At 43.0% G+C, this 26819-nt stretch overlaps 1 protein-coding gene across 1 annotated transcript in view; it reads left to right on the top strand.

The window, feature by feature from the left end:
• The window catches only part of si:ch211-267e7.3 (ADAMTS-like protein 2), a 152114-nt gene that overhangs the window by 32366 nt on the left and 92929 nt on the right, over nucleotides 1-26819 (top strand). Inside the window, exons 3-8 of the mRNA XM_068036528.1 lie at nucleotides 17292-17367; nucleotides 18143-18245; nucleotides 19048-19193; nucleotides 23240-23363; nucleotides 24213-24293; nucleotides 24411-24586. Of these exons, the coding sequence (XP_067892629.1) occupies nucleotides 17292-17367; nucleotides 18143-18245; nucleotides 19048-19193; nucleotides 23240-23363; nucleotides 24213-24293; nucleotides 24411-24586 (706 nt within the window). The remainder of the gene's footprint in view (nucleotides 1-17291; nucleotides 17368-18142; nucleotides 18246-19047; nucleotides 19194-23239; nucleotides 23364-24212; nucleotides 24294-24410; nucleotides 24587-26819) is intronic.

The following is a 26819-nucleotide window of genomic DNA, read 5'->3' as shown; positions in this document are numbered from 1 at the left end:
GGGCCTGATGGTGTGCATCCCAGAGTACTTAAGGAAGTGGCCCTAGAAATAGTGGATGTAATGGTGGTCATCTTCCAAGATTCTATAGACTCTGGAACAGTTCCTACAGATTGGAGCGTAGCTTATGTAACCCCACTATTTAAAAAGGGAGGTAGAGAGAAAGCAGGGAATTATAGACCAGTCAGCCTGACGTCAGTAGTGGGGAAAATTCTAGAGTCCATTATCAAAGATTTTATAACAGAGCACTTGGAGAACAGTGGTAGAATCGGACAGAGTCAGCATGGATTTACGAAAGGGAAATCATGCTTTTCAAATCTACTAGAATTCTTCGAGGGTGTAACTAATAGAGTTGATGAGGAGGAGCCAGTGGATGTGGTTTATTTGGACTCTCAGAAGACTTTCGACAAAGACCCACATAAGAGATTAGCATGTAAAATTAAAGCGCATAGGATTGGGGGTAGTGTATTGCGATGGATAGATAATTGGTTGACGGACAGAAAACAAAGAGTAGGGATAAATGGGTCTTTTTCCGAATGGCAGGCAGTGACTAGTGGGGTACCACAGGGACCAGTGCTAGGACCCCAGCTATTCACAACATACGTTTCATTATTTAGATGAGGGAACTAAATGTAATATCTCCAAATTTGCAGATGACACAAACTGGGTGGGTGGGTGAGTTGTGAGGAGGATGCAGAGAGGCTTCAGGGTGATTTGGACAAGTTGAGTGAGTGGGCTAATGCATGGCAGATGCAGTATAATGTGAATAAATGTGAGGTTATCCACTTTGGTAGCAAAAACAGGAAGACAGATTATTATCTGAATGGCTATTAACTGAGAGAGGGGAATATGCAACGAGCCCTAGGTGTTCTCGTACACCAGTCGCTGAAGGTAAGCATGCAGTGCAACAGGCGGTAAAAAAGGCAAATGGTACGTTGGCCTTCATAGCGAGAGGATTCGAGTACAGAAGCAGGGATGTCTTGCTGCAATTATACAGGGCCTTGGTGAGGCCACACCTGGAATATTGTGTGCAGTTTTGGTCTCCTTATCTGAGGAAGGATGTTCTTGCTCTAGAGGGAGTGAAGTGAAGGTTTACCAAACTGATTCCTGGGATGGTGGGACTGACATATGAGGAGAGATTGAGTCGGTTAGGATTATATTCGCTGGAGTTCAGAAGAGTGAGGAGGGAATCTCATAGAAACCTATAAAATTCTAACATGACTTGACAGGGTAGTTGCAGGAAGGATGTTCCCGATGGTGGGGGAGTCCAGAACCAGGGGTCATAGTCTAAGGATACGGGGTAAACCTTTCGGGGCTGAGATGAGGAGAAATTTCTTCACCCAGAGAGTGGTGAGCCTGTGGAATTCACTACCACAGAAAGCAGTTGAGGCCAAAACATTGTATGTTTTCAAGAAGGAGGTAGATATAGCTCTTGGGGCGAAAGGGATCAAAGGGTATGGGGCGAAAGCCGGAACAGGTTACTGAGTTGGATGATCAGCCATGATCATAATGAATGGCGGAGCAGGCTCGAAGGGCCAAATGGCCTACTCCTGCTCTTATTTTCTATGTTGGATTTCAGTGGAGGCGTGGAGTAGGTTTGCATTTCTACTTTTTCCAGAGAATGCTGCATAGTGGGTGAGGCAGCAAGGGTATTGAGGAGAGAATCGGGGTGGTGGGGGATGGCGGGAGAGGTGGTGGTTGTTTGGGGTCTTGGTGGAGAGCACTCCCTGTCAGAATGGTAGTTAAGTGTACTGCAAAGTGAAGACCAGCAATCTCCCCTTCAATCTATGGTCTGAGTTAGGCAGTTGTGGGAGCTGGGGGAAGTTTTTACAGTTTGCCTCTGGTACAAAACTGAGCTAAGGATCCTGCTTCCAATCACGAGCTGGCATACACTGATTTCCAGCAGAGATCACTTGGATGCGGGATAAGGTTTGGGATTGACTGAGATGCACCTACCGTTGACTAGCTCCTCCAACACTCATCATCTAAGCTCACTCATTGGGGAACAATAAACCTATAGTTAGAGATACCAGAGGGCAGCCAACACCAAAACTGGCAGCACCCAGAGAAGGAGTGGTCAAGGATAATGATAAAGCAAACCATTCAAATATGTCTGTTTTTTAATATATTTTCATATGACTTGATGTGAGAATGTGAGAGCAGGGTGTTTATGCTAGAACTGTATATAACACTAGTTAGACCACAGTTTGAGTACTGTGTACAGTTCTGGTCACCACATTACAGGAAAAACGTGATTACACTGGAGAGGGTGCAGAGGAAATTTACGAGGATGTTGCCAACACTGGAAAATTTTAGCTGTGAGGAAAGATTGGATAGGCTTGTGTTGTTTTCCTTGGAACAGAGGAGGCTGAGGGGTGACTTAATTGATAAGTGAGGGGCTTAGATAGAGTATATAGGGACCTACCTTAGCAGAGGAATCAAAAACCAGAGGGCGTAGATTGAAAGTAATTGGTTGGATTAGAGGGGAGGTGAGGAACCTGGAACACACTGCCTGAAAGAGTGGTAGAGGCAGAAATGCACCACATTTCAAAAGTACTTGCATGTCTACTTGATGAGCCACGATCTGCAGGGCTGCGGATCCAGTGCAGGAAGGTGGGAATAGGCTGGGTAACTCTTCATCAACCGCCACGGACACAGTGGGCTGAATGGCCTCCTCGTTTGTAAATTTTCTGTAATTTCTGCGTGCTGGGTGTTTTCTTTTAGGTGATTGCCACAGAATATTCAATACAGGCCATCCTTCTCCAGATGGAGGAGTATTGGACCTGACAAGACTGCTCTTTGTTGTTTTTAAACAAAGGGATAGTACTAAATCAAAATCAACAGCAGGACTGGCAGAGCATTAGTAGAAGTTTAAAAAGCAGTCCTCAGACTTCTAGATCAAAGGTTAATTTATTGCGCTTTGGTGCGTTTCCTAAAGGAACACAAATGCCTCATCTGTAAAAGATTTAAATAACACATAATTTAAATGTAAAGACTAAATAAAAAGGGTTTGGACAAACAAAAGTGTTTTTCAGGATAAAACGTGGCGTGGGAATGCCTCCGAAATTCGCAGAAGGATCACTGTGGCTTTATGCGAATCATAGATTTTGAAAACGTTAATGTGGCTTCAAAGAAGAGCTCCTCAGACAGCATGACTTGCTCACAGTGAGTGATCCCCTTTGGACCTTTTGCTGATAAAGGCTCCCCTCCTGTGCTTTTCATATCCAAAGGCCGAGGTGAAAGTTCATTTCCTCCTTTGCCATTGTGGTGTGACTCTTAACCTTGCACTTGCTTTTCAAAACCCAATCTGATTTCAGTCTGTTACTTTGGGAAAGGCTCCCCACCATGCCGTTCCCCCACCCCACCCCACATTTTTCTGCCAGTGGAAATACAAAGTAGGCTCAGTCAACAGTCAGTTTATCATACACCAACTTGCATTTATGTAGGGCCTTTAATGTGGCAAAGTGTCTCAAGGCACTTCACAGGAGCGTTATCAAACAAAATTTGACATTGAGCCACATGAGGTATTAGGATAGATGACCAAAAGCATGGTCGAAGAGGAAGGTTTTAGGGAACATCTTGCAGGAGGATAGAGAGGCAAAAAGGCTTAGGGAGAGAATTCCAGACCTTAGGGCCCAGGTAGCTAAAGGCCACTGGTCTGCCAATGGTGGGCCGATGAAAATTAGGGATGTGCCTGAGGCCAGAACTTTGGACACACGCCACTCAGAGCTGATGGTGACCAAGTTATTGCAATGCCTTTGGAACGCTGCCGGTCCTGAATACCCTGTGGTTCTTCCAAAGGTTCTCCTGAAACAGTTGCTGTACCACCTTGTCTGATGGTTTAAACTGATCATGAGTGTATCCCGCACACTCGGCGTCTCTCCTCCACTGGGTTACCACCCGTCCCCTGACCTGCCCATTATGCTGTCAGGAGACCAGCTGTTGGCTGCCATGCTGGTGTACTTTGGAACTCCCTCCCTAAAACTGCCTGCTTTGCCCCTCCCCCTTCTTAAGGCCCTTCTCTTTCACTGATCCTTCCCCTCCCTAATTTTATTCTTCTGCTCAGTGTCCATCCCCTTTACTATCTCTACACAGAAAAATAAACACTGTAAGTTGTTGACCCGAGCCAGCAGCACTCTGAAGGATTTGAACAGCAGTCCGGATGCTCCTATGCTGTAGCAGTGATTCAAGCCCAGACTGGATGGCAGGATCCAGCAAACAGTCAGTCAGTTTCTCCTCACGATGGATGTGCTCTCCCAAATGGGGCTTGGTGAAGGAATCTGCAATTGGATCCAAATACTCCACACAAAGATCAATAGCGCAGTTTTTATCGATTGGGTGGGAATCGGAAAGCTTTCCGATCAAATCTGGAGTCCGGTCGGGCTGTCCCCTCTCCCCTGTCTTGCTAAGCCCATCAGGAGGGATGTGGGCATAAGAGGGGTGACAATCTCAGGCAGCGCACGTATTCAGGTCAGAGACATTGTTGCTGTCGTCTTTTCGGATCCCCTGTTCATGCACAGACTGAGCATCTGCAACCCGTTCAAACTAGCCTTGGGCACCAAAGTAAATTGCAGCCAGAGTGAGGTCATGTTCTTTGGGAACTGGGCTGACCGATCCTTTGTTTCCCCATCATCAGGTCAGGCTACCTGAAGGTGCTGGGGATATGGTTTGGAGGGGCCGGGGCGTGCGCCAAAAACTGGAAGGCCTGTGTAGCCATGGTAAAACAGAAACTGGGCATGTGGGAGCAGCGTGTTCTCTCCATTGTGGGTAAGAACCTGGTCAGCAGGTGGGAGGCGCTTACTTTGTTACTGTATGTAGCACAGGTCTGGCCAATATCCCACGTCTCTGCTGTGGCGGTCACCCGAGCCATCTTCCGCTTTATCTAGAGATCAAAAATGGACCATGTTCGCAGGGACATGATCGATAAGAGAAAGGGGGAAAAACATACCCAATGTCACCCTCATCCTGATGGCCTAACTTTTGTGTGCGGCTGTGTCAAGTTGCATATCGACCCTCTACGCAAACACCAAGTGTCACTGTGTGCTGAGGTTCTATACGCAGCTTGACACAGCCGCACACAAAAGTGTTGCGAAGGATGGGTACGGCCACTTGCCGTGGAATGCTCCATTCAGTTGGACTGTGCGTACCACCTGTCCCTCGTGGAAAAATTTGTATAGAAAAACGCCTTTGACCACAAGTCCATCAGGCAGTGGTCCACACGTAACGTCTGCACGTCACATGCTGCCCTTGAGGCGGCTGCAGTGGGGAAGAGACTGTTGTCCATCTCCTTCTGGAAAGCGCCTTTGCAAAGCAGATCTGGAAAGATTTGCAGTGGTTTCTGTTTAAGTTCATCCTGAGCAACTCCGTAACACAGGACTCCATGCTCTACAGGCTGTTCCCAGGGACACACCCAGATAAACATCATCTGCTGTTGGAGTACCATCAACTCCGTAAAAGACACTCTTTGGTCTGTCTGAAATTTGCTGGTCTTCCAGTGCAAAGAGCTGTCAACGACCGAGTGTTGCAGACTGGCACATTGCAAGATCCAGGATTAAGTGCTGAAGGATGCACTAAAGTTTGGGGAAGCCGCCGTGAAGGCTCAATAGGGGCTGGAAACTGTGTGAAACCCCTTGGGCTGTGTGCACCAGAGAATGTTTGGCATGAAATGGAAATGTACATCGTAAATATAATCTGTAATACCAAGTGTAGTGAGGCTCCTCGTGTACTGTATTGAAAGAAACTGATCTGTATTGCACTTTATGTTATGTCGAATTTGAATTGTTACATAATGTTCTTTTACAAATTTTATGAATGGATTATTTACAAAAATATACTTTTAATCAGCTTCTCCTCAACCTAATCTTTTACAGCAAAGTGAATATCTCAGCTGAAACATAGATATTAACTCGAGTGCAGGCCAAAAAACACTTGAGTTTCTTTCTATAAGTAATGGGAGGGTTGAGGAGCAGCAACTGAGCCAGTGAACTCTTGTAAATAAAGATTAATTGAGGGGTGGGGAAATTCCTTTCAACAAAAAGGTGAGGTGTTCTGTTTTTCCACAGTTCTGAATGGTTTACCCTGGTGGCTAGTGCTGTGTACAGACGTGTGAAGGTACGGATTGTTCACCTGGAAGCTCAGAGTCAGCACCTGGGAGTAAAAGATGTTGATATGAAGGTTTCAAGTCTTTACACTGGCATCTTCAGTCAAAGGTCTGAAGTGTTGTGGAGCGGCCTAAATGTAACTCTCTGTTGGCCAAAAGGGCAAGGTTCTGGTTTGAACATCCGAAAGGAATGAGAATTCCCCTTGTTTCATAACTCTAATGGGATTTTCCTGAAAAAATAGTTGTTGCAAACAAATGGCCGACAACAGCAGTGACTACTTTGAACCCAACATTTGTTTTTTTTTTGTTAATAATTTAGTTCTTGCTCTACACACTCCCCATTTCCAGACTCTGGCATATGGGAGTGAATCTTCATCCTTTTTAACTCTGAGACTGCACTGGCAATAATTTAGCAAACAGATCCGCTCTGATAAAGTTCTCATTTTCCTACAGCTGAAATGTATGTGAACCACTTAATACTTCTTCCCAGTCCCCCTCATATGGCCTTGATTTTGGCACAGTGTGCTCTCCCTGTAAAAGAAAATTAACACGACCTGCTGATTTTAAGTGGTACAAGGAGGATTGGCAGCAATGTAAACGTCAACTGGAAATGCATGGAACAGGTCCCATGCTGCCTTCGTGGGTTAGAGTCAGTAATCAAAACAGTCTGCACTCATTATAATTCATGTTCTCAGGTGCAGCATTGTTGAGTGTAATTTTGTACAGAGTTAGAATTTCTGACGACTCTTTCCTCATCAAGCTCAGGGATACCAGTGCATTTCAGACACCCAAGGCAGAATTGTGGCTTTGATATGTGGGCGAGTGCATAATTTTCCTGGAGGCCATTTGGGGGTGGTGGGTAGCCATTTGAGGTAATTTCGAAGTATCCTAGGCCAAGTGCAATTTTTCAGCAACCCCCTGGCAGCAGACTGGAGTGGGTGGTCAGTGCTCCAGGAAGACTTTGAGGAGCCCACCACCGCAACCCCCCCCCCCTCCCCCGGCCTACTTGGTTACAGCTGTGCCACAGGCCGCCCTGTGGAGGAGATCCGCCTGCCACAATAGTGGTCTGGAAGTTGTTGCCATTTTGTCCTTCAAAAGTTTTATAAGTTTTGGGAGGGCACCTCAAGATGAAGGCACCCTGTGACTCCCTTACCTGCAATGGCAGGCTGCAACTCCCAAGCTAGAGGACTTCTTATTGGTCCCGACCCAAAAGGCAAAATTCTGCCCCCCCAGTGGACAGCATCAGGCACTTCAAGGTCAGGTGTGACATGTGGGTTCGAGCTCAGGCTATTAAATGCTCTTATTTTTCCTCAAGACTGTGCTTTTGGGATGTGTTAGCTGTGACTTTGTTGGTAGCAGTCTTACCTCCTGAGTCAGGAGGTTATGGGTTCAAGACCCACTCCAGAGACCTGAGCACAAAATCTACGTTGACAGTGCAGTGCTGAGGGAGTGCCAGAGGTGTTGTCTTTCAGCTGAGATGTTAAACTGAGGCCCTGTCTGTCCTCAAGTGGATGTAAAAGAACCCATGGCACTGTTTGAAGAAGAGTTTTCCCTGATGTTGTGGCCAATATTTATCTCCCAACCAACATCAATAAAACAGATTATCCAGTCATTACCACATTTCTGTTTGTAGAAGCTTGCTTTTCACAAATTGATTGTCACGTTTCATACATTGCAACTCAAAAAAAAATACTTCATTGGCAGTAAAAATGCTTTGGGACATCCTGAGATTGTGAAAGGTGCTATACAAATACAAGTTCTTGCTTTCTTTATTTTGATGGAGACCATCCTTTAATACTCAGTGTGACATTCCTGTCTCTCCTGAACCAGGGAATTCAGTTGGTTGAATGCTGGATTCACTCAGCCTTGCATCTTTGATGTGGGTAAATTTAACACCTCTCCATAACCCAAGACAAGATATCAGGGGTGCCTGAGCAACCAGTTCTCATTACAGTCTTGCAGCACCTGGCTGTTTAAAGTGGAAAAGAAAGACTTTCATTTATATGGTGCCTTTTGGGACCTCACTGTCGCAAAGCACTTTACAGCCAATTCAGTACTTTTGAGGTGTAGTCACTGTTGTAATCTAAGAAATATGGCAGCTAATTTGGGCACAGTAAGATCCCACAAGCAGCAATGACAAGATAATTTTTTAAAAATAGTAATGGTTTCAGGATAAATATTGACTAGCACATAGGACGGCGCAGTGGTTAGCACCGCAGCCTCACAGCTCCGCCGACCCAGGTTCAATTCTGGGTACTGCCTGTGTCTGCGTGGGTTTCCTCCGGGTGCTCCGGTTTCCTTCCACATGCCAAAGACTTGCAGGTTGATAGGTAAATTGGCCTTTATAAATTGCCCCTAGTATAGGTAGGTGGTAGGAAAATATAGGGACAGGTGGGGATGTGGTAGGAATATGGAATTAGTGTAGGATTAGTATAAATGGGTGGTTGATGGTCGGCACAGACTCGGTGGGCCGAAGGGCCTGTTTCAGTGCTTTATCTCTAAATTAAAAAAAACAAAATTAAAAAAAAATAAAAGAACTCCACCACTTTGCAAAATAGTCTTTACCAAGGAAGAAGATGCAACCCAGGCACTAGTGAGAGAGGAGGTAATTCAGACACCAGAAGGATTTAAAATTGATAAGGAGGACGTATTAGATAGGCAGTCTGCACTTAAAGTGGGCAAAGCACCAGGACCAGATGAGATGTATCCAAGGATACTGAAAGGAAGTGAAGGTGGAAATCGCAGAGGCACTGATCATAATTTTTCCGTCTTCCTTAGACTTGAGGGTGGTGTCAGAGGACTGGAGAATTGCAAACGTTACATCCTTGTTCAAGGGTGTAAGGATAAGGGCAGCAACTACAAGCCAGTCAGTTTAACTTCGGTGGTGGGGAAACTTCTAGAAAGAATAATTCGGGACAAAATTAACAAAATTGGATAAATGCGGGTTAATTAAAGCCAAAATGGATTTTTTTAAGGGAATATCATGTTTAACTAACTTGCTGGTGTTTTTTGAGGATATAACAGAGAGGGTTGATGAGGGCCATGCAGTTGATGGACTTTCAAAAGGCACTTGATACAGTGCCACACAACAGACTTATGAATAAGTGATAGCTCATGGAATAAAAGGGACGGTAGCAACATGGATATGGAATTAGCTGAGTGACGGGAAACAAAGTAGTGGTTAATGGATTCTTTTTGGCTGAAGGAAGGTCTGTAGTAGAGTTCCCCAGTGATCAGTGTTGGGACCCTTGCTTTTCCTGATATATATTAATGACCTAGACATTGCTGTACAGGGCACAATTTCAGATCATATGAAACTCCGAAGCATTGTGAACTGTGAGGAGGATAGTGTAGAACTGCAAAAGGACATCGACAAGTTGGTGGAATGGGCTGATAGATGGCGGATGAAGTTCAATGCGGAGAAATGTGAAATGATTCATTTTGGTAGGAAGAACATGGACAGACAATATAAAATAAAGGAGACAATTCCAAAGGGGGTACAGGAGCAGAGCCACTTGGGTGTATACGCGCATAAGTCATTGAAGGTGGCAGGACAGATTGAGAGAGCGGTTAATAAAGTATTGTAATCCTGTAGTTTTTTTTCGGTGGTGTGTCTTTAAGACAGCAAAGGATCAGTACTGCTTTAAGAATAAGCAGGCCTCTGGAGTTACCGAGAAGGTGCATTTTCGTTGCCTTGGATACAGCCATTCGGAGACTGCGATTCAAAAGGTGCATTCTCATTGCCTTGGATACAGCCACTTGGACTGAGCATCAAGTGATACATTTGTTGCAATTCAATTTTGAACTGGCTTTTTAGTTGAAGACAGTCTGTTTTAACAGAACATTGAGACACGGCTGGTGTTAGCACCTGAAAGAAGAGCTCTCCGCCATTTAAACTGAAGGAAGAGAATTTAGTCTGTTTAATTATTATTATCTCAAAATTCTAAAAATGTTGAGCCTAAACAGAGATCTCTGATAATTTAAACTGAAGGAAGGGCAGTTAGACTGTGACAATCTCTTATCCTTCAAAAACTATAAAGTCGGATTGATTCTATTGAAAATGTTTGCAAGTTGTTAATTGTTGAAATCCATTGCTGGATAAGGAAAGCATCACTTACTGCTGGAATTAGACTATGGGCTGCTCTACTGTTGAAGAACCTTTTTTCTTCCCATCGGATGGCTGTGAGGAAACGTTTAGGGCAGCCAGATATGAGGTGGGATGTACTTGGAGCGAGCAGGAAAGTTGAAACATTTGGTGTTCAGCTCTGCTATTTTACTTGCTGATTGTCTGTTTGGCTTGTAGGAGTGCACTTGCCTCTAAATCAGTAGGTTGTGGGTTCAATCCCCAATCCATAACTTGAGCATTTAGCTTAAGTAGGGACACAGTGCAGTACTCAGAGTACTACATTATTGGAGGTGTTGTCATTTGGATGCAATGTCAAACTGAGGCCTCATCCGCTTGTTCAGATGGATATCAAAGATCTCATGGCACTATTTGAAGTAGTATAGGAGGTTCTCCTTATTCCCTGGATAAAAGTCATCCCCTCCCCCATCCAACTCTGTCAAACAGATTTATTTCATTTATTGTTTTTGTAACTTGCTGTGTGCAAATTGACTGCTAGCTTTGCCTTGCTAATGATATACTTCAAAAGTACTGCATTGGCTGTGAGGTGTGTTGGGATATCCTGAGGACATGAAAGTTGCTATATAAATGCAAGTTCTCTTTTTCTTGTTGGAATGTGGTGTTCAACAACAGTGTCACAACATACACAGTAGGAGAACTGTTCAGACCATGGCAAATATGGGCAGGAATGGGCCCTTGTAGGTCAGGTTGCTGAATGGAGCATGGGGAACAGCTCAGCTCAGATATCTGAAGGGAGACCTAATTGGGCTGGGTCATTTAGGAGAGTACGGAGAGCTAGTTGAGTTGGGTTGCTAACTGGAGAAAGGAGAGCTAGTTGGTTTGTGTTGCTGAAAGAAGCAATGTGGAGTGTAACTTTGGATTGTGGCCAATTGAGTGTAACCAGGGAAAAGAAAAGGAACAAATCTCAACCAAATAGTTCAGGTGTTCTAAACTGAGCCCCAAGTTCCTAACACAGGAATAGACCTTCCTGAAAAAACACACTTCTGGAATTTACAACATGATGTACGCAACTGTTTCAGAAAGAATACCATTTTGTTCTGAGTTGCTTAATATATTTAATGAATTTCCAATGTTCTAAATGCCACGTTTATTGTAAATTTACACCTACGTTTCAAAAATTCAAGATTGCTAATCAAACCAACTTTGCAAAGTTATTTGAATAATCTGATTGATTGTTTTCTCCTACTTGCCAGTTTAAGATTGTAGCTTTCAAAAAAAAGGTTGCATGATTTAGTGGGTCAGTTTGCTGTAGCTTCCTTGCTCCTTTAACATCTCACACTGAAGAGTGCCTGCAGAGTCTCATCGACAGGTTTGCGTCTGCCTGTAATGAATTTGGCCTAACCATCAGCCTCAAGAAAACGAACATCATGGGGCAGGACGTCAGAAATGCTCCATCCATCAATATTGGCGACCACGCTCTGGAAGTGGTTCAAGAGTTCACCTACCTAGGCTCAACTATCACCAGTAACCTGTCTCTAGATGCAGAAATCAACAAGCGCATGGGTAAGGCTTCCACTGCTATGTCCAGACTGGCCAAGAGAGTGTGGGAAAATGGCGCACTGACACGGAACACAAAAGTCCGAGTGTATCAGGCCTGTGTCCTCAGTACCTTGCTCTACGGCAGCGAGGCCTGGACAACGTATGCCAGCCAAGAGCGACGTCTCAATTCATTCCATCTTCGCTGCCTTCGGAGAATACTTGGCATCAGGTGGCAGGACTATATCTCCAACACAGAAGTCCTTGAAGCGGCCAACACCCCCAGCTTATACACACTACTGAGTCAGCGGCGCTTGAGATGGCTTGGCCATGTGAGCCGCATGGAAGATGGCAGGATCCCCAAAGACACATTGTACAGCGAGCTCGCCACTGGTATCAGACCCACCGGCCGTCCATGTCTCCGCTATAAAGACGTCTGCAAACGCGACATGAAATCGTGTGACATTGATCACAAGTTGTGGGAGTCAGTTGCCAGCATTCGCCAGAGCTGGCGGGCAGCCATAAAGACAGGGCTAAATTGTGGCGAGTCGAAGAGACTTAGTAGTTGGCAGGAAAAAAGACAGAGGCGCAAGGGGAGAGCCAACTGTGCAACAGCCCCGACAAACAAATTTCTCTGCAGCACCTGTGGAAGAGCCTGTCACTCCAGAATTGGCCTTTATAGCCACTCCAGGCGCTGCTTCACAAACCACTGACCACCTCCAGGCGCGTATCCATTGTCTCTCGAGATAAGGAGGCCCAAAAGAAAGAAAGAAAGAACTTGCTCCTCACTGATCATTGCTAATTGGATTTGTTTTTGATTCAATAATATTTAACCATTTGGGCACTTGGGGATTTAACAGACAAGTACTTATCAGTAATGATTAATTTTCAACCTATGGATGTGTGACACCCTGTAGTGTTATACTTTTGTGATACAACAGACACACGAGAATTAAAACTTATTTAATTAGGGGATAATAAACATGAAATAATATGTCACACACAAGAAGTGTAATGATACAAATTATGAACAAAATCTGAACAGTGATTAAAAACTGACTGTCTTTTAATAATGGATCTTTCTTTTAAAAAGTTGTTATGATCTTGTTTTTTTTCTGGGAAGAATGCGGTGTGCCTTTAAGGCTGCAAAAAGTACCGTACTGCTTTAAGGCAGCAAGCTCTAAAGACTGAGTCAAAGAATGCATTCTCGTTGCCTTGGATGCAGCCATTCGGAGACTGCAATTCAAAGGGTGCACTCTCATTGCCTTGGATACAGCCACTCTGAGCATCGAGAGATACATTTGTAACAATTTAATTTTGAACTGGCTTATAGTGCAACTGGACTGTTCTAAGAGGACACAGACAGAAAGCTGTGTGCACTTGAAAAAAGAGCTCTCAGCCCATTTAAACTGAAGGAAGAGAATTTAGTCTGTTTATTTATAATTCTCTCTCAAAATTCTAAAATGTCAAGCCAAAACAGAGATCACTGATAATTTGATGGGAAGTTAGACTGTGTGACAATCTTTTATCCCTCAAAAATTCTAAAGCCAAATTGATTCATTTAAAAGTGTTTGCAAGTTGTTAACTGTTGAAATTCATAGCTGGAGAAGGGACAACTATTTCGACTTCTGGATTAGACTACGGACTGCTCTACTGTTGAAGAACCTTTTTTCCCCCCCATTGGACGGCTGTGAGGACTTCAAGCAACCTTGGACTGTTCCACATTCGGCAGGAGCATAATATGCAAGGACTCCAATTTTTCTATTTTTAAATGTTGTTTGTCTTAGTCTTTAAGAATTTAGTTTTTCTAGTTAAACAGTTAATTTGTTGATTTAAAAACACCTGGTTTGGTTAGCCTCATTCGGGGGTTAATAGATGGTACAATTTGGCTGGGTCTTTCATTAATTTGGAAAGTTTAAAATGATATGTTAGGCAATCTGTGGAGGGATGGGATTGAATTAACAGTGCGTTTCTCCCACCACAATCAGAATCGTATATTTTGATCGGGGGCTTTGACTGCAGCGGTCGGTCATAACAAAGTCAACAATGCTCCAAAATGGCCACTGAAGAAAAACCTTGCTCCCAATTCAGAGCAAAACTTTGATGTGCTGAGACACTCAAGACTAGTGCCAAAATTTAACGAAGAGGAGATTGAGTCATATTTTATCTCATTTGAGAAAATAGCTACAAGACTAAAATGGCCGAAAGAATTTTGGACTCTCCTCTTACAAAATGTGTTTGTGGGTAGGGCTCGTGATGCTTTTTCCCTGTTACCAGAAGAAACTTCCTCAGATTATGAATAAACTGAAACCACAATCCTAAATGCATATGAGCTGGTACCGGAAGCATATAGACAGAAATTCGGACACACACACAAAAGACCCACACAGGTATACATTGAATTCAAAGCAATTAAACATATGACTTTTGGGGATCGCTGGATACAATCTCTCAAGCTAGAACCCTCATATGGAAATTTGAGAGAAGTGATGTTGCTGGAAGAATTTGAAAAATAGAATCCCAAGTAGTATAAGGACCCACATCGAAGAACAAAGAGTCACAAGAAGCAGCAAAAATGACTGATTATGAATTAATTCACAAATCCCTACTCAATAAATTTGGGTATAGTAACTCTTACAAGCTAGGGAGAGATAGCAGGGATGCAGATGAAACAGAAATGGGCTCCAAAGAAAAGGAGAGTAGGGAAGGAAAACCAGATCCAACTTTTAAAAGGAGCCTAGGTGCTAAACCAGTAAGGTTGACCAATCAACCTGACATGTTTCCAGTTGGCAAATCTAGGAATGTCAAGGCAAATTGTTGGTATGCTAAAAAAAAAAACAACAGTCAAGCCTGTGTCTGTGGCTTTGAAGGTAGTAAACCTGTGTTCTAATATAACACAAGAGCAGAGCACATACCAGAATTTTTACACAAAGGAAAAAAGACTGCTTTTGTGTCCCAGACAAGAAGATAACCATTCATGGGATACAGGTTATTGTCAAACCCTACTGCAGCCAAATTGACAGCAATGCCACCCAAAAGCAGAAAAATAACACTGTATTGGTACAGGCAAATGCTCAAAGGTTCCCTTAGTAAAAATTTACCTACAGAGTAAGTTGGTCACTGGGATAGTGACAGTCGGGATCATTTCAAGCTTACTCATGCAGGGGGTAGACCTATTGCTGGGCAATGACTTGGCAAGAAGCACAGTATTGTACCCAGAGGGTCCAGAACAGTCCACAGAGACTAGAAATTCTGTGAAGAGCAAATATAACTCTCGACAGCTGCAGAGGGCTGGGAAAGTCCCAAAAATCCCACAGAGGCGATACAGCCAGAAGAATTTAAGAAGGCTCAGATAGAGCCAAAAAATATTAAAGAGGATGAGAGAAAAGTCACAAAAGTTGAAGGAAAAGTGCCAGGGATCTGGTTAGCTGAAACCTTTTTTAAAGATTTAAATAGGGATGAGGAAATTTCCCAAACAGGAAAGCCAAGGGTGAGGGAGATGCCTCAGCTAGTTGAAGTGCCACAGGGGAGTGCAATGGAAGTTGGACAACCACCTGTGAGCAGTAGTATCCCAGAGGACGTGCGGTAGATTAGGGAAAAACCTATTTCTGAAGTAAGAGGAAAAGGGAAGGTAACATACCCTAAAGTGAACCACACCTGTGAAAATCGCAGGAAAACTAAAAGTGCAGTCAGTGTGGAGCTACCCACTGAAGAATCAAACAATCAATTTCCAAACCCAGAACTAATCAAACCCAACAATTTAGATTCAGAACTCATCAGAAGAAGGGGCAGAAGGAAATCCCAGATGCCTCACAGGGACTACAAAAGCAATGTATCACCCACTATCTCCCGAGAAGTAAGAACTATAAATGTGCCAGAACCTTAAATCCATGTAGTGTGGAAGCAGTAATTAAGGGGTTAAAGCTTGTATAGACAGGGAACCTTGTAACCAGCAGTAACAGAAATTTGGCTACTACAAGCTTCACCAACAATCACATGTTTTTGGAGATTAAAGTTCCCAAAGTAGTACAAACTGATGGGAGAAAAACCACAACCCCATTTGACAACACTTAACCAAAAGAAATGCCATTTTTATGGTACCTCATCCAAAGGAAGGATGATGGAAAAACTTAAACTTGGGCCTGAAATGGCTGGTACAAGCAATGCCAGCTATAGCAGTTATAAAATTGAGGAGTGAATGAAATGAAAGCGCAGTAGTATGACTCTCTATCTTCTTTCTTTCTAAATCCAAAAAACAAACAACACAAAAATAAAATCCAAGGAATTTAAGGTTTTCCCTTTTGGGGGAGGTGTCATGCACACAAGAAGTGAAATGATACAAATTATGATCAAAATCTGAAGAGTTATAAAAACTGACTTTGTCTTTTAAAAATGGACCTATCTTTTAAAGAGTGAACAATGCTCCAAAATGGCCACCGAAGAAAAAAGGGCTTGACCTTTGTATATTCAAACTGTCTAACTGGGACGAAGGAAAATGGTCAGAGATAAGAGGTGTCAGTTGCACCTATGCCTATCCTAAAACAAAGAAGGTGTGGAGTAGCCACGTCCTGGGCCATTGTGTGATCACCATGGGAGGGTGGGGGGGAGACCAAAGCATCTCCTATCCAGACATGAGAAGTAACACAGCTTGATCTTAAAAAAGCAACCTAGAGAGAGACACCCAAGGAGAAAGGGGAAAAAAAATCTATCCAGAAGCCTGGTTCCAGCAAACCAGAAGGCAGTGCCCTGCTATAGAATTCTGCTTCCACACTATACAGCAGTGAACTAGAAGTGATCCATTGACTTCAACTGAGCTTTCAACCGAGAGTAATCTACAATCACCTCAGGCCTGCAACCAACAAGAACTCAATTTCCAAGAGAATTCAATAGGTTTACTGTGACTCCCCCAAAATCTACTCCCTCCACTTATAATCGCTTATTCCTTTCTTTCTGTCTCTCCTCGTGTGTGTATATGTGTGAGTGAATGTGGTTGCAGTTGCGGCAATTTCGGGATAAGGCGTACTGATCAATAAATAATTAATTATCTGTTTTAAACCTGCAAGAAGACCTGTCGCTGTCTGTTTATTTGACTAATAAAACACAGAGTTAAACCCTAATAACAAAACACACTTACTGTGGTCAGGTTGAACAGTGGGAACCACCCAAACCTCACCACGTAGCTGTGACAATGAGTCAATTCTAAAAGAAAGCTTAATATTACATAGGGTCTACAACACAGAACGATGCTGATGTTTACGTTCCACACAAGTCTCTTCCCACTTTACTTCATCTCACCCGACCAACATATCTGTCACATGATGACAGAATTTAAGTTGAACAGTGGTTGCAATTTTTGTGCTGTATCCCCCTAAGTTAACCTTTCAACTGTGCTGAGTGGCTCGATCAAAGGAAGGTAGAGAGTTTTTTTAAGAAATTTGTATATTTAAAAAAAATTGTGAGATGGTGAGCCGTTGTCCATTCAGTTGATGTGATGTTTATAATCTTCTTTGAGCTGTTAAGTTGGACTAGACATTATAGTATATTTATCAAAGCGTGATCTTTTTTATTTTGCAGGCGTATAATTTCACAAAGTAAAAATGGCACCTTTTGCACTGGATCAGCACGGCGCTATCACTTATGCCAAATCCAGGTAAGGTTCTCTCTTTATGTGTTTTTGACTTACTTTTGTCTCCTCTCTTTCACTCCCCATTCTTGTTCCCTAGGGACACAGTCGCCCATAGATAGCAATGACAAATCTTCAATGCATCTCCTTAGTTGGGATGGTAGAGCCTCTGGTCATCACCGTTGAGTTCTTTTGTATTCTACTTGGGCTCAGAGTCACTGATCACACCCAAAGTGGGCTTTGTGTCCCTGACAAATTTGGAGTTTGCCTTTATCTGCCTAATATCTAGTGAATGACGAGGAGATCCATGGATTGAACAGAGAACCCTTGTCACTGTAGACCAGCTGAATGGGATGCACCTCTTGCTGCAATATCATCCTACCTGTCAGCGTGGCTCAGCTGGTTGCACTTCCACCTCTGAATCAGAAGCTTGTTTGTTTAAGTCCTGTTGAGGACAAAAATCAGGGCTGATGTGCCAGTGTAGTACTGAGGGAGTGCTGTATTATTGGAGCGGAGGTGTTAAATTGAGACCTCGTTGGGCCTCCTAGGAGGGTGTGAAGAAGAGCAGGGGTAAGTCTCGCTGGTGTCCTGGCCAATATTTATCCCTCAATCAACATCAATAAAGTAGATTATTACATTGCTGGTTGTAAGGCTTTGTTGTGTGCAATTTGACTGCTACATTGACCAGGTTCCAATAAGAACTTAATTGGCTGTAAAGCGCTTTAGGATTTCCTGAGGTCATGAAAGGTACTATAAAAATGTAAGATCTTTTTGTTCATTATGTTTCTATTGCTATGTATAGCCCTGTCCAAACAATGGAATCAGCTTCAAACAACAGCAATGTTCAGCTTTTAATGCCAAAGCATTCAGTGGCCGATACTATCACTGGGTTCCACTGTATCCAGGTAAGGTGCTACAAACTTGTTTTAATAATAGAAACACAGCACATAATAGTAATTCTGGTTGCATGGCACGGTGGGATTTAAACAAAAAATAAAATTCGATCTCTATAACCTCCTCCAGCCAACAACCTTTCAAGATCTGTGTGCTCTGCCAATTCTGGCTTCATGTGCATCCCCAGTTTTTATTGCTCCATCATTGGCAGCTGCCTAAGCTTTTTAAGTCCTTACCTAAACCCCACCCTCGCTTTTTCTTTATTTCTTTCTCTCGCTCTCTCTCTTCCTCCTTTTAACCTGCCTCTTTGACCAAGCTTTTGGTCATCTAATACCTTCGTGTGATAAATATGCTATATAAATGCAAATTGTTGTTGTAGCAGATATTTTATGATGTAACCCATAATAATTCTGATGATACATAGTATGATGAAGATTAGGAGCAATTATACTATATACCATGCACAAACCTGTGATTGTGCTGCTGATGTGGATATATATTTAAGGTGACCTGTCTTCTTAAGGCAACAAGTTCTAAATATATTAAACTGGCACATCCTGAGGTCTATTATGGGTACATTCTGGTGGGGCTCATCAAAGAATGTCATTTAGAAAGTAAATGTTTTTCTGTAGATTGGTGGCTGCTTGTAAATCCCTGGCTCCTTGCCCGAGTCCATCAAAACATTGGATGAGAACTGTTGGAAAGCGCAGCCAAATAAAGCAGATAGCAAAGAGGCCCCTTTTGTTGTGTTTACATAATGGAGAGTGACCGAACTCTGATTACGGTTAACAGCTCCTTTTTCTTATCAAACAGATGACTACATTAATATTTCAAACAAACCTTGCGATTTGCAATGCACCACTACTGATGGAGAGAGGCAGTTAATGGTTCCTGCTCAGGATGGAACATCATGCCGGGACAGGACCTATCAGGGTGTTTGCATTACTGGCCGATGTGAGGTAAGGTTGATCTGTTTCAGTGAATTTCAAACTATCTATCAAACTGCTGTAATAAAAACAAGATATGCTGGAAATACTCAGCAGGTCTGGCAGCATCTGTGGAGAGAGAAGCAGAGTTAACGTGTCAGGTCAGTGACCCTTCTTCAGTATTTCCAGCATCCGCAGTATTTTGCTTTTATTTTATCAAACTGCTGTGCTGGAATTGAGAATTCCATTCAACTGAAAACAGTGCCTGAGAATGGAGGGTGGACAGTGCAGTGCAATAGTGGGCAACTCATTCACTATGTAACATGCTGTGTTGTGTCACTCCCACACTAGATCTTGATTGTGTGTAAATAACCCATAGCATTATTGTTACTTAGAGTAGGTTCATAGCAACAAGATGGCGGACCCATTCTGCCATTCAGTTAGATCATGGTTGATTTATGCCTTTGTTCCAGATCCCTTGATAGCCTGAATGTTGAATAATGACTTTGTGTCAGTCTTCACAATAGAGGAAAAGGATAATATATCTGACATTCCAGGGCAATTAATAATGAGTCAAGGACTGGATCTCATTAAAGTTAATGTAAGCAAGAAAACGGTATTAGATAAAATGATGGCACAAATGACTGACAAATCCCCAGGACCTGATGGTTTTCACTGTAGGCTTTTAAAGGAAGTAGCTGAGGAAATTGCAGATGCTTTCGCTATAATCTTGCAAAACACTCTCAATTCAGGAAACATTCCTTTAGATTGGAAAATTTCAAATGTAACTCCATTAATTAAGAAAGGTGTGTGAGAGAGAAATTAGGAAATTATAGATCAGTTGGTCTAACATCTGTTATGGGGAAATTATTGGAATCTATAATTAATATTGATAATGTATAAATGACTAAGCACTTAACAGAAATTTAAGCTGATCAGACAGACTCAACATGGATTTATATATGTTTGGGGGAAGTTACTAAAGTAGCAGACAGGGGAATGTCCCCTGTGGATATAGCTTATCTGGACTTCCAGAAGGCATTCAATAAGGTTCCACATAAGAGAATGTTAGATAAAATTAAAGCTCATGGAATTGAAGGCAAATTATTGACCTCATTAGGAGATTGTTTAGACAAAATTGTTTAGACAGAAGACAGCGTACAGATAATGTGTATGAACTCTAGTTGAAAGAAAGTGACTAGCAGTGTCACCCAAGAATCTGTGCTGGGGCCTCGACTATTCACTATATTTATTGATAGCTTAGATAGCACATTAGAGAGCCATCTATCCAAGTTTGCTGATAACACAAAGATTGACAGTATAGTAAGTAGTGTAGATGGAAGCATAAAATTACAAAGGGACATTGATAGATTAAATGAGTAGGCAAAACTGTGGTAGCTGGATTACAATGCAGGTAAGTGTGATACCATTAGTTTTGGAGAAAAAAGGATAGATCTGAGTATTATTTAATGGTGAGGAAGTGGCAACAGTGGAGATCCAAAGAGATGTAAGGTTCCATATACACAGATTACAGAAATGTAGTAATCAGGTACTAAAAATAATCAAAAAGAATAAAGGAATGATAGCCTTTATAACGAGAGGGCTAGAATATAAAGGGAGGAAGTTTTACTATAGCTATACAAAGCTATGGTTTGATCACGTCTGGATACTGCATATAGTTTTGGGCACAACACCTTTGAAAGGAGATAATGGCCTAGGAAGGTGCAGCTCAGATCCACCACAATATTACCAGGGCTTCAAGATTTCAATTATGAGGAGAGATTACATAAACTAGGCTTGTATTCCTGGAATAAAGATGGTTAAGGGGTAATTTGAGATGTCTGGATTTTGAAAGGAATTGATGGGGTACAGAGAGAAATTTTCTTTTGCAGTCTCGAACAAGGTGATCTAACGTTAAAATTTGGAGCTTGGTATTCAGGAGAGAAGTTAGGAAACACTTCTTCAGGCAAAGGGTGGTCGAAGTGTGGAACTCTCTCCCACAAAAGCAGTAAATGCTGGCTCAATTAATAATTTTAAATCTAAGTGCGATAGATTTTTCTAGCCAAGGGTGGAAGAAAATATAAAGCAAGGCAGGTGGATGGAGTTCAGACACAGATTAGCCATGATCTCCTTGAATCAGCCATGGTCTCATTGAAAACCACAATTACATCACCCCACAACTATCTAAACTTAAGGGAATACAAACCAAGTTTATGCAACCTGTCCTCTTAATAAAACCCATTAAGCCCAGGTTTGATTCTGGTGAATTGGGGCTGAACCCTCTCTGAGGCCAATATCTCCTCCCTGAGGCGCTGTGCCCAAAACTGAATGAAGAACCCCAGATGGGGCCTGAGCAAGCATCACTTCCTCCCTTTTGTATTCTAGATCTCTTGAGATAAAGGCCAGCAATCCATTTGCCTTTTTGATTCAGTCGCCTGTGTGTGAATTCTAAGTGTGGCCATGTAGTGACAAGGCGACGTTCTACCCTGCCAACTGGTCTCACCAGCCGTCCTGCAGTTCTCAGTCAGGGTATCGTGGATACTGTCACAAACAGAACCCCAATGCATCATTCCTTCCCTAGTGGATAGACATGACACCTCCTCTCAGTCTCTTTGCCTCTTGAGTTGGCTAGCTGGATGCAGACTGCCCGAATGATCGGTCACAAATTGGGCAATCTTAATTGGAGAAACTGTAAGGGTTAAAGGGCATGAGAAATGGAAATGTCACCATGATGTAATGTGGGAGGGGAATGTTCAGTTGTCAGTGGGGGAGTTTGAGACTGTATCTAATAATTGTATACTTAATGAAGTAGAAGTTATAGAGTTGTAGTCATTTATGGTACAGAAGGAGGCCATTTGGCCCATTGAGTCTATGCTGGCTCTCCATGGAGTTATGATATGCTTTTCTTCAACAAAAAAACTCTGATCTATTGAACATGCAGAACATCTACCTCAGCCAGTTGTTCCTAGCACAAATCCTGCCTGAGAACTTCCAGAACACTGGACAGATCTAGCATAAAATATGAAATGGACCTACATCCACCACTTTGATCCAATACATTGGCATAGAAGTAGGAGTAGGCCATACAGCCTCTCGAACCTGTGTTGCCATTCAACTAGAACCTGGCTGATCTGAACCTCCGCTCCATTTTTCTATCTTTGAATAATATCTTTTAATGACCTTAAATAATAAAAATCTGTCAATCTCAGTCTTGACATTTCCAATTGATTTAAAGCATCCAAAGCCTTTTGGAGAGGAAAGTTCCAGATTGACTGATCATTTGCTAATGGTCCTGTGCTGGTTTGTATCTGGCAATGTGTTGGATGAATTGGGAGAGCTCAGGCATTTTGCATCTACATGATGTCACCCACAGTGAGTGGGTGCCTCAGTAACGCAGAGTGAATCAAGAGATCGAAAGCAGATGCTTTGTGAAATGCTATGTTTTCCATCCAAGGAGACTTAAAATCCTTTATCCCTCTTTTTGCCTTAATTCAGCTGACAATATATCTGGAAAATACATGAGGATATTGGATGACTCAGCAAATTAGCAATCTGTCCTTTTAGTTCTGGGAACTCAGTTGCAATCCAGCTCACACAGATGGACTGAGATTCTCCTCTCTTGCCTGGCTGTAAGGATCAGCATTGAAAGGAGTCTGGAAAGTCTCAATCTGATGTGAATGCACTAAACCAAACTGCACTATAAATACTTGAAGGAGAGAAATTTGCAGAGTTGGGAGGAAAGAGTGGGACTAATTGGTTATCTCTTTCAAAGAGCCAGCACAGGCAAGATGGGTCAAATAACCTCCTTCTATGCAGTATCATTCTATGATAACTCAGCACTGAATTGACACCTAGTCTGACTCGGAGATGGCTGATGTGAAATCTGGGATTGTTGGAATTGATTGCTGTCCCTGAGACTGGAGTGAAAGTGCCCATTGTTGGGTCAGAGTAGAGGCAGCTTTGCCTTTCACCTGACACAAAGTAACCCTATGGTTGGGGGGGAGGGGGGCTGGTGGGGGGCGGGGGGGGAAGGTCAGTTGGCCAGAGACCCAATAAATGTAATGTGCTTTTCTTTCTAGCCTGTTGGTTGCGATGGTCTCCTGTACTCCTCCAAAAGGCTGGATAAATGCAGACTCTGCGGTGGTGACGGCAGCACCTGCTTCCGGATCTCGGGCACCTACCGACGAGGGATCACACATTTAGGTAGGCGTGTGATCTAATATTATGTTTTGCCCAAAGCAATAGTTTAAGAAAGGTTATTAATGGAGGGGAAAGGCTCCCTGATTTCACAACGAGATGTTTTCCATGACTGTTTTGGTAAGAAGAGACATCACAGGCCAGCAGCAGCTCATTGGAAATGCATGCAGTCTCTTGGTACACATTGTCAGTTTAGAGGTGGTATGGGGTTCTGGCTTCTGCATCAAATAAAAACAACGGATTGACTGAGTCATCAATCATAGCAAGAACAATTTGCATTTATAGTGTGCTTTTAGCATAATTAAAAATGTCCCATGGTGCTTCACAGGAGAGTTACCAAACAAAAATTGACACCGATCCACAAAAGGAGATATTAGGACAGGCGACCATAGGCTTTATTAAGGAGTTATGTTTTAAGGAGGATTTTAATGGAGGAGAGAGAGGTAGAGTGGCAGAGAGATTTAGGAAGGGAATTTCCAGAGCTTCAGACTGAGGCAGCTGAAGGCATGGTTGCCAATATTAGGGAGAAAGGAGTGGGGATGCACAAGAAGCCAGTGTAATACAAGCGGTTACAGATCCTAGTGGAACTGTTTACTGTTCAGCCACACAGGAAATGACAGACAGAGCTTGTCTATGATGCTTGAAGAAGCTTTACCCATGAGCCTCTTTTCAAAGCCTGCAAGCTTTCAATTGAAATGCAGGATTCCAATGTACGCCACCATTAGGTAGAGGGTTTTGGATAGGGAGTCATGTTTTAGCCACACGAGACACTCCCGGGCAGCCCCACCATCCCTGCATTAGGATGTTACTGAAATGACTTCTGCTTTGATGACCATCTCTCCCATTGCTTGACAGGTTATCTCTTTATTACAAACATTCCCGTCGGTGCTTCTGACATCCAAATAATTGAAAGGAGGAAAACAGAAAATATTTTAGGTAACTTCTTTAAATCACTTGTAAGTTTTTTTTTTTTTCCCCCCTTTTCCCCCCACATACTCCTCCCTTATTTTCATTGTGTAATGTATCACTGCTCTCTTGTTTTACCTTCTAAAGCTCTTGCAGATGAAGGTGGCTACTTTTTCTTCAATGGCAACACAGCGATTGACAATCCTCGGAATTTCCGTGTGGCTGGGACAGTGTTTAAGTACAGGCGACCTGCAAATCCACTGTCTGATGGCTTCGAATACATCATTGCCCAAGGGCCCACCAACCAAGGACTGAACGTGATGGTATGTAACTCAGATAACAGCAGGAAATAGGCTTCATACCTCCTGTCACACCATCCATAACTCTGTGAGCACTGAGGGGTGCAGGTCATACTTAAATCACACTCCCTATCGACAATAAAAGTATAGGTGATATTTACCCAAGATACACGTGGAGGGAGCATACTTTCCATAATCTCTTTTGGAGGGAGAGGCCATCATCTTGAAAGGACTTATTCTTTACCAGTCATGTTTTCTGTTGATAATTATCCCCCCTGCTCTCCTCCTGAAGGCAAATGCTCTTGCTGGGTTACAGTTCCAAGTGACAACTTATGCATCTGTGAAACTTCACAATCAATTTGATAGGCTATTTGGCTACAGAGATCACCACAGCAAAGCTCTATTCTGTCCACAAGTGCATTGCCCCCAGGCATCAATCTACAGCATTTACTCTAATCTTTCCCCCCCAAACACTAATCTTGGGACATTGTGACCATTTGTAGTCCCTTATTGCTCCTTATTACTGCCTCAGAGCAGATTAGAATTTGAATCATGCAAGCAAAGAGTGCACAGAAGGAGGCCATTCAGCCCCATGCCCGTGCCAGCTCTTTAGAAGAGCTATCCAATGAGCCTAACTCCCCTGCTCTTTCCCAATTATCTTGAAAATTTTTCCCATTCAGGTATTTATCCAAATTCCCTTTTGAAAGTTATTATATGGCCCATAGCTTGCGGTGAACGGCAAGTGAGGGTGCTTACGGCTGACCTCAAAGAAAGCTGCACTCAGAGATCTGGCAATCTTTGTGGCCAGAACTTTAGCTCTCTCGATGTGTAATTAATTGTAATGCTGTTCCCAGGTGTCGAACTGCAGTGATGGTAACAAACTGTCTAAGCAGACAATCACATTAAAGAATTCTTGCAAATGGCAAACCAGGAAATGAAAAGCACTAATAATCAATCCACTTTTAAAAAAATGAATGGGTGAACTAAATATTGGAACATACACATGGGGTTAAGGTAGAAGCTGAAATACCATGAACAACTTTAAAAAAAAATTAAAAATACAGTTTAAAAAATCTAGTGATTAATCATGATAGAGACATTTAACAGCATTCTGCCATTTTTCAGGGTCGGAATGGTTATTTAGCAGTAGCGGTTACTCAGATTGCAGATTAAAAACATAACACCTCATGGAACAAGGCTCAACTTTTTATGAGGTTTCTAACAGCGATATCAGAATGGAAAAGGGCAAGTTCTTGCTACATCACTCTTTTCACTGATATGCTGGCTCTGAGGTGGGTGGTGGTGGGGGGTCCACAGCACAGTTGCAGCACAGCAGTGAATGACAAACCACAACTTCAGGATTTCTGCATTAATCTGCACTTGAGCGAAATCCTGAAGTTGTGGTCAGATTCAGAGGGGTAATCATGGTGAACGGTCACAGTTTGCGGTCAAAAAACCTGCAGGTTCAGGGCCATTGAATTTGCTTCCACCACTCTTTTAAGGCAATGCATTCCAGATCATCATAACTCGCTGTGAAACAATTCTGCTCATTTCACCTCTGATTTTTTTACCAATTACGTTAAATCCATGTCCTCTATTTACCAACCCTTCTGCCACTGGAAACAGTTTCTCCTTATTTACTCTATCAAAACCATTCATGATTTTGAGCACCCCTATTAAATCTTCTCTTAACCTTCTCTGCTCTAAGGAGAACTGCCCCAGCTTCTCCAGTCACTCCACATAACTGAAGTCCCTCATCACTGGCACCATTCTAGTAAATCTCTTCTCCCCCTTTCTAAGACTTTGACAAACTTCCTAAAGTGTGGTGCCCCGATTTGGACACAATCTTGCATGTAGAGCCTAACCAGTGATTTATAAAGGCTGAGTATAACTACCTTGCTTTTGTTCTCTGTGGGCTGGATTTTACCTTAGGTAGATGGGAATTCGCCACCGGCTTTTACGTCGGTGGTGAACCCGCTTCCGCCTAGCCCGGGGATCTGCCCCGCATTTTACAGGTCCCCGGGCTTTAATTGTCCCGAAGCGGGACTTCCACCCGCTTGAGGGAGGAGGTCCCGCCTCAGTGAGCTGCCGACCAATCAGCAGGCCGGTAGCTCTTAGTCCCAGCAGCGCCACCGGGAGCAGTGGCCACTGCTGGGACTGCAGCCCAGCTGACACCATGGAGCCAGGAGGGAAGGCAAGTTGGGCATGCCTCACCAGTGAGATCGGTTGTGCCCTAGTGAGGCTAGAGTGGTCGTTT

Source organism: Heterodontus francisci, chromosome 8 (assembly GCF_036365525.1).
Source record: "Heterodontus francisci isolate sHetFra1 chromosome 8, sHetFra1.hap1, whole genome shotgun sequence".
Lineage (NCBI taxonomy): Eukaryota > Metazoa > Chordata > Chondrichthyes > Heterodontiformes > Heterodontidae > Heterodontus > Heterodontus francisci.
The sequence above is the reverse complement of the archived record's forward strand: the minus strand, read 5'-3'. Positions and strand labels throughout refer to the sequence as shown.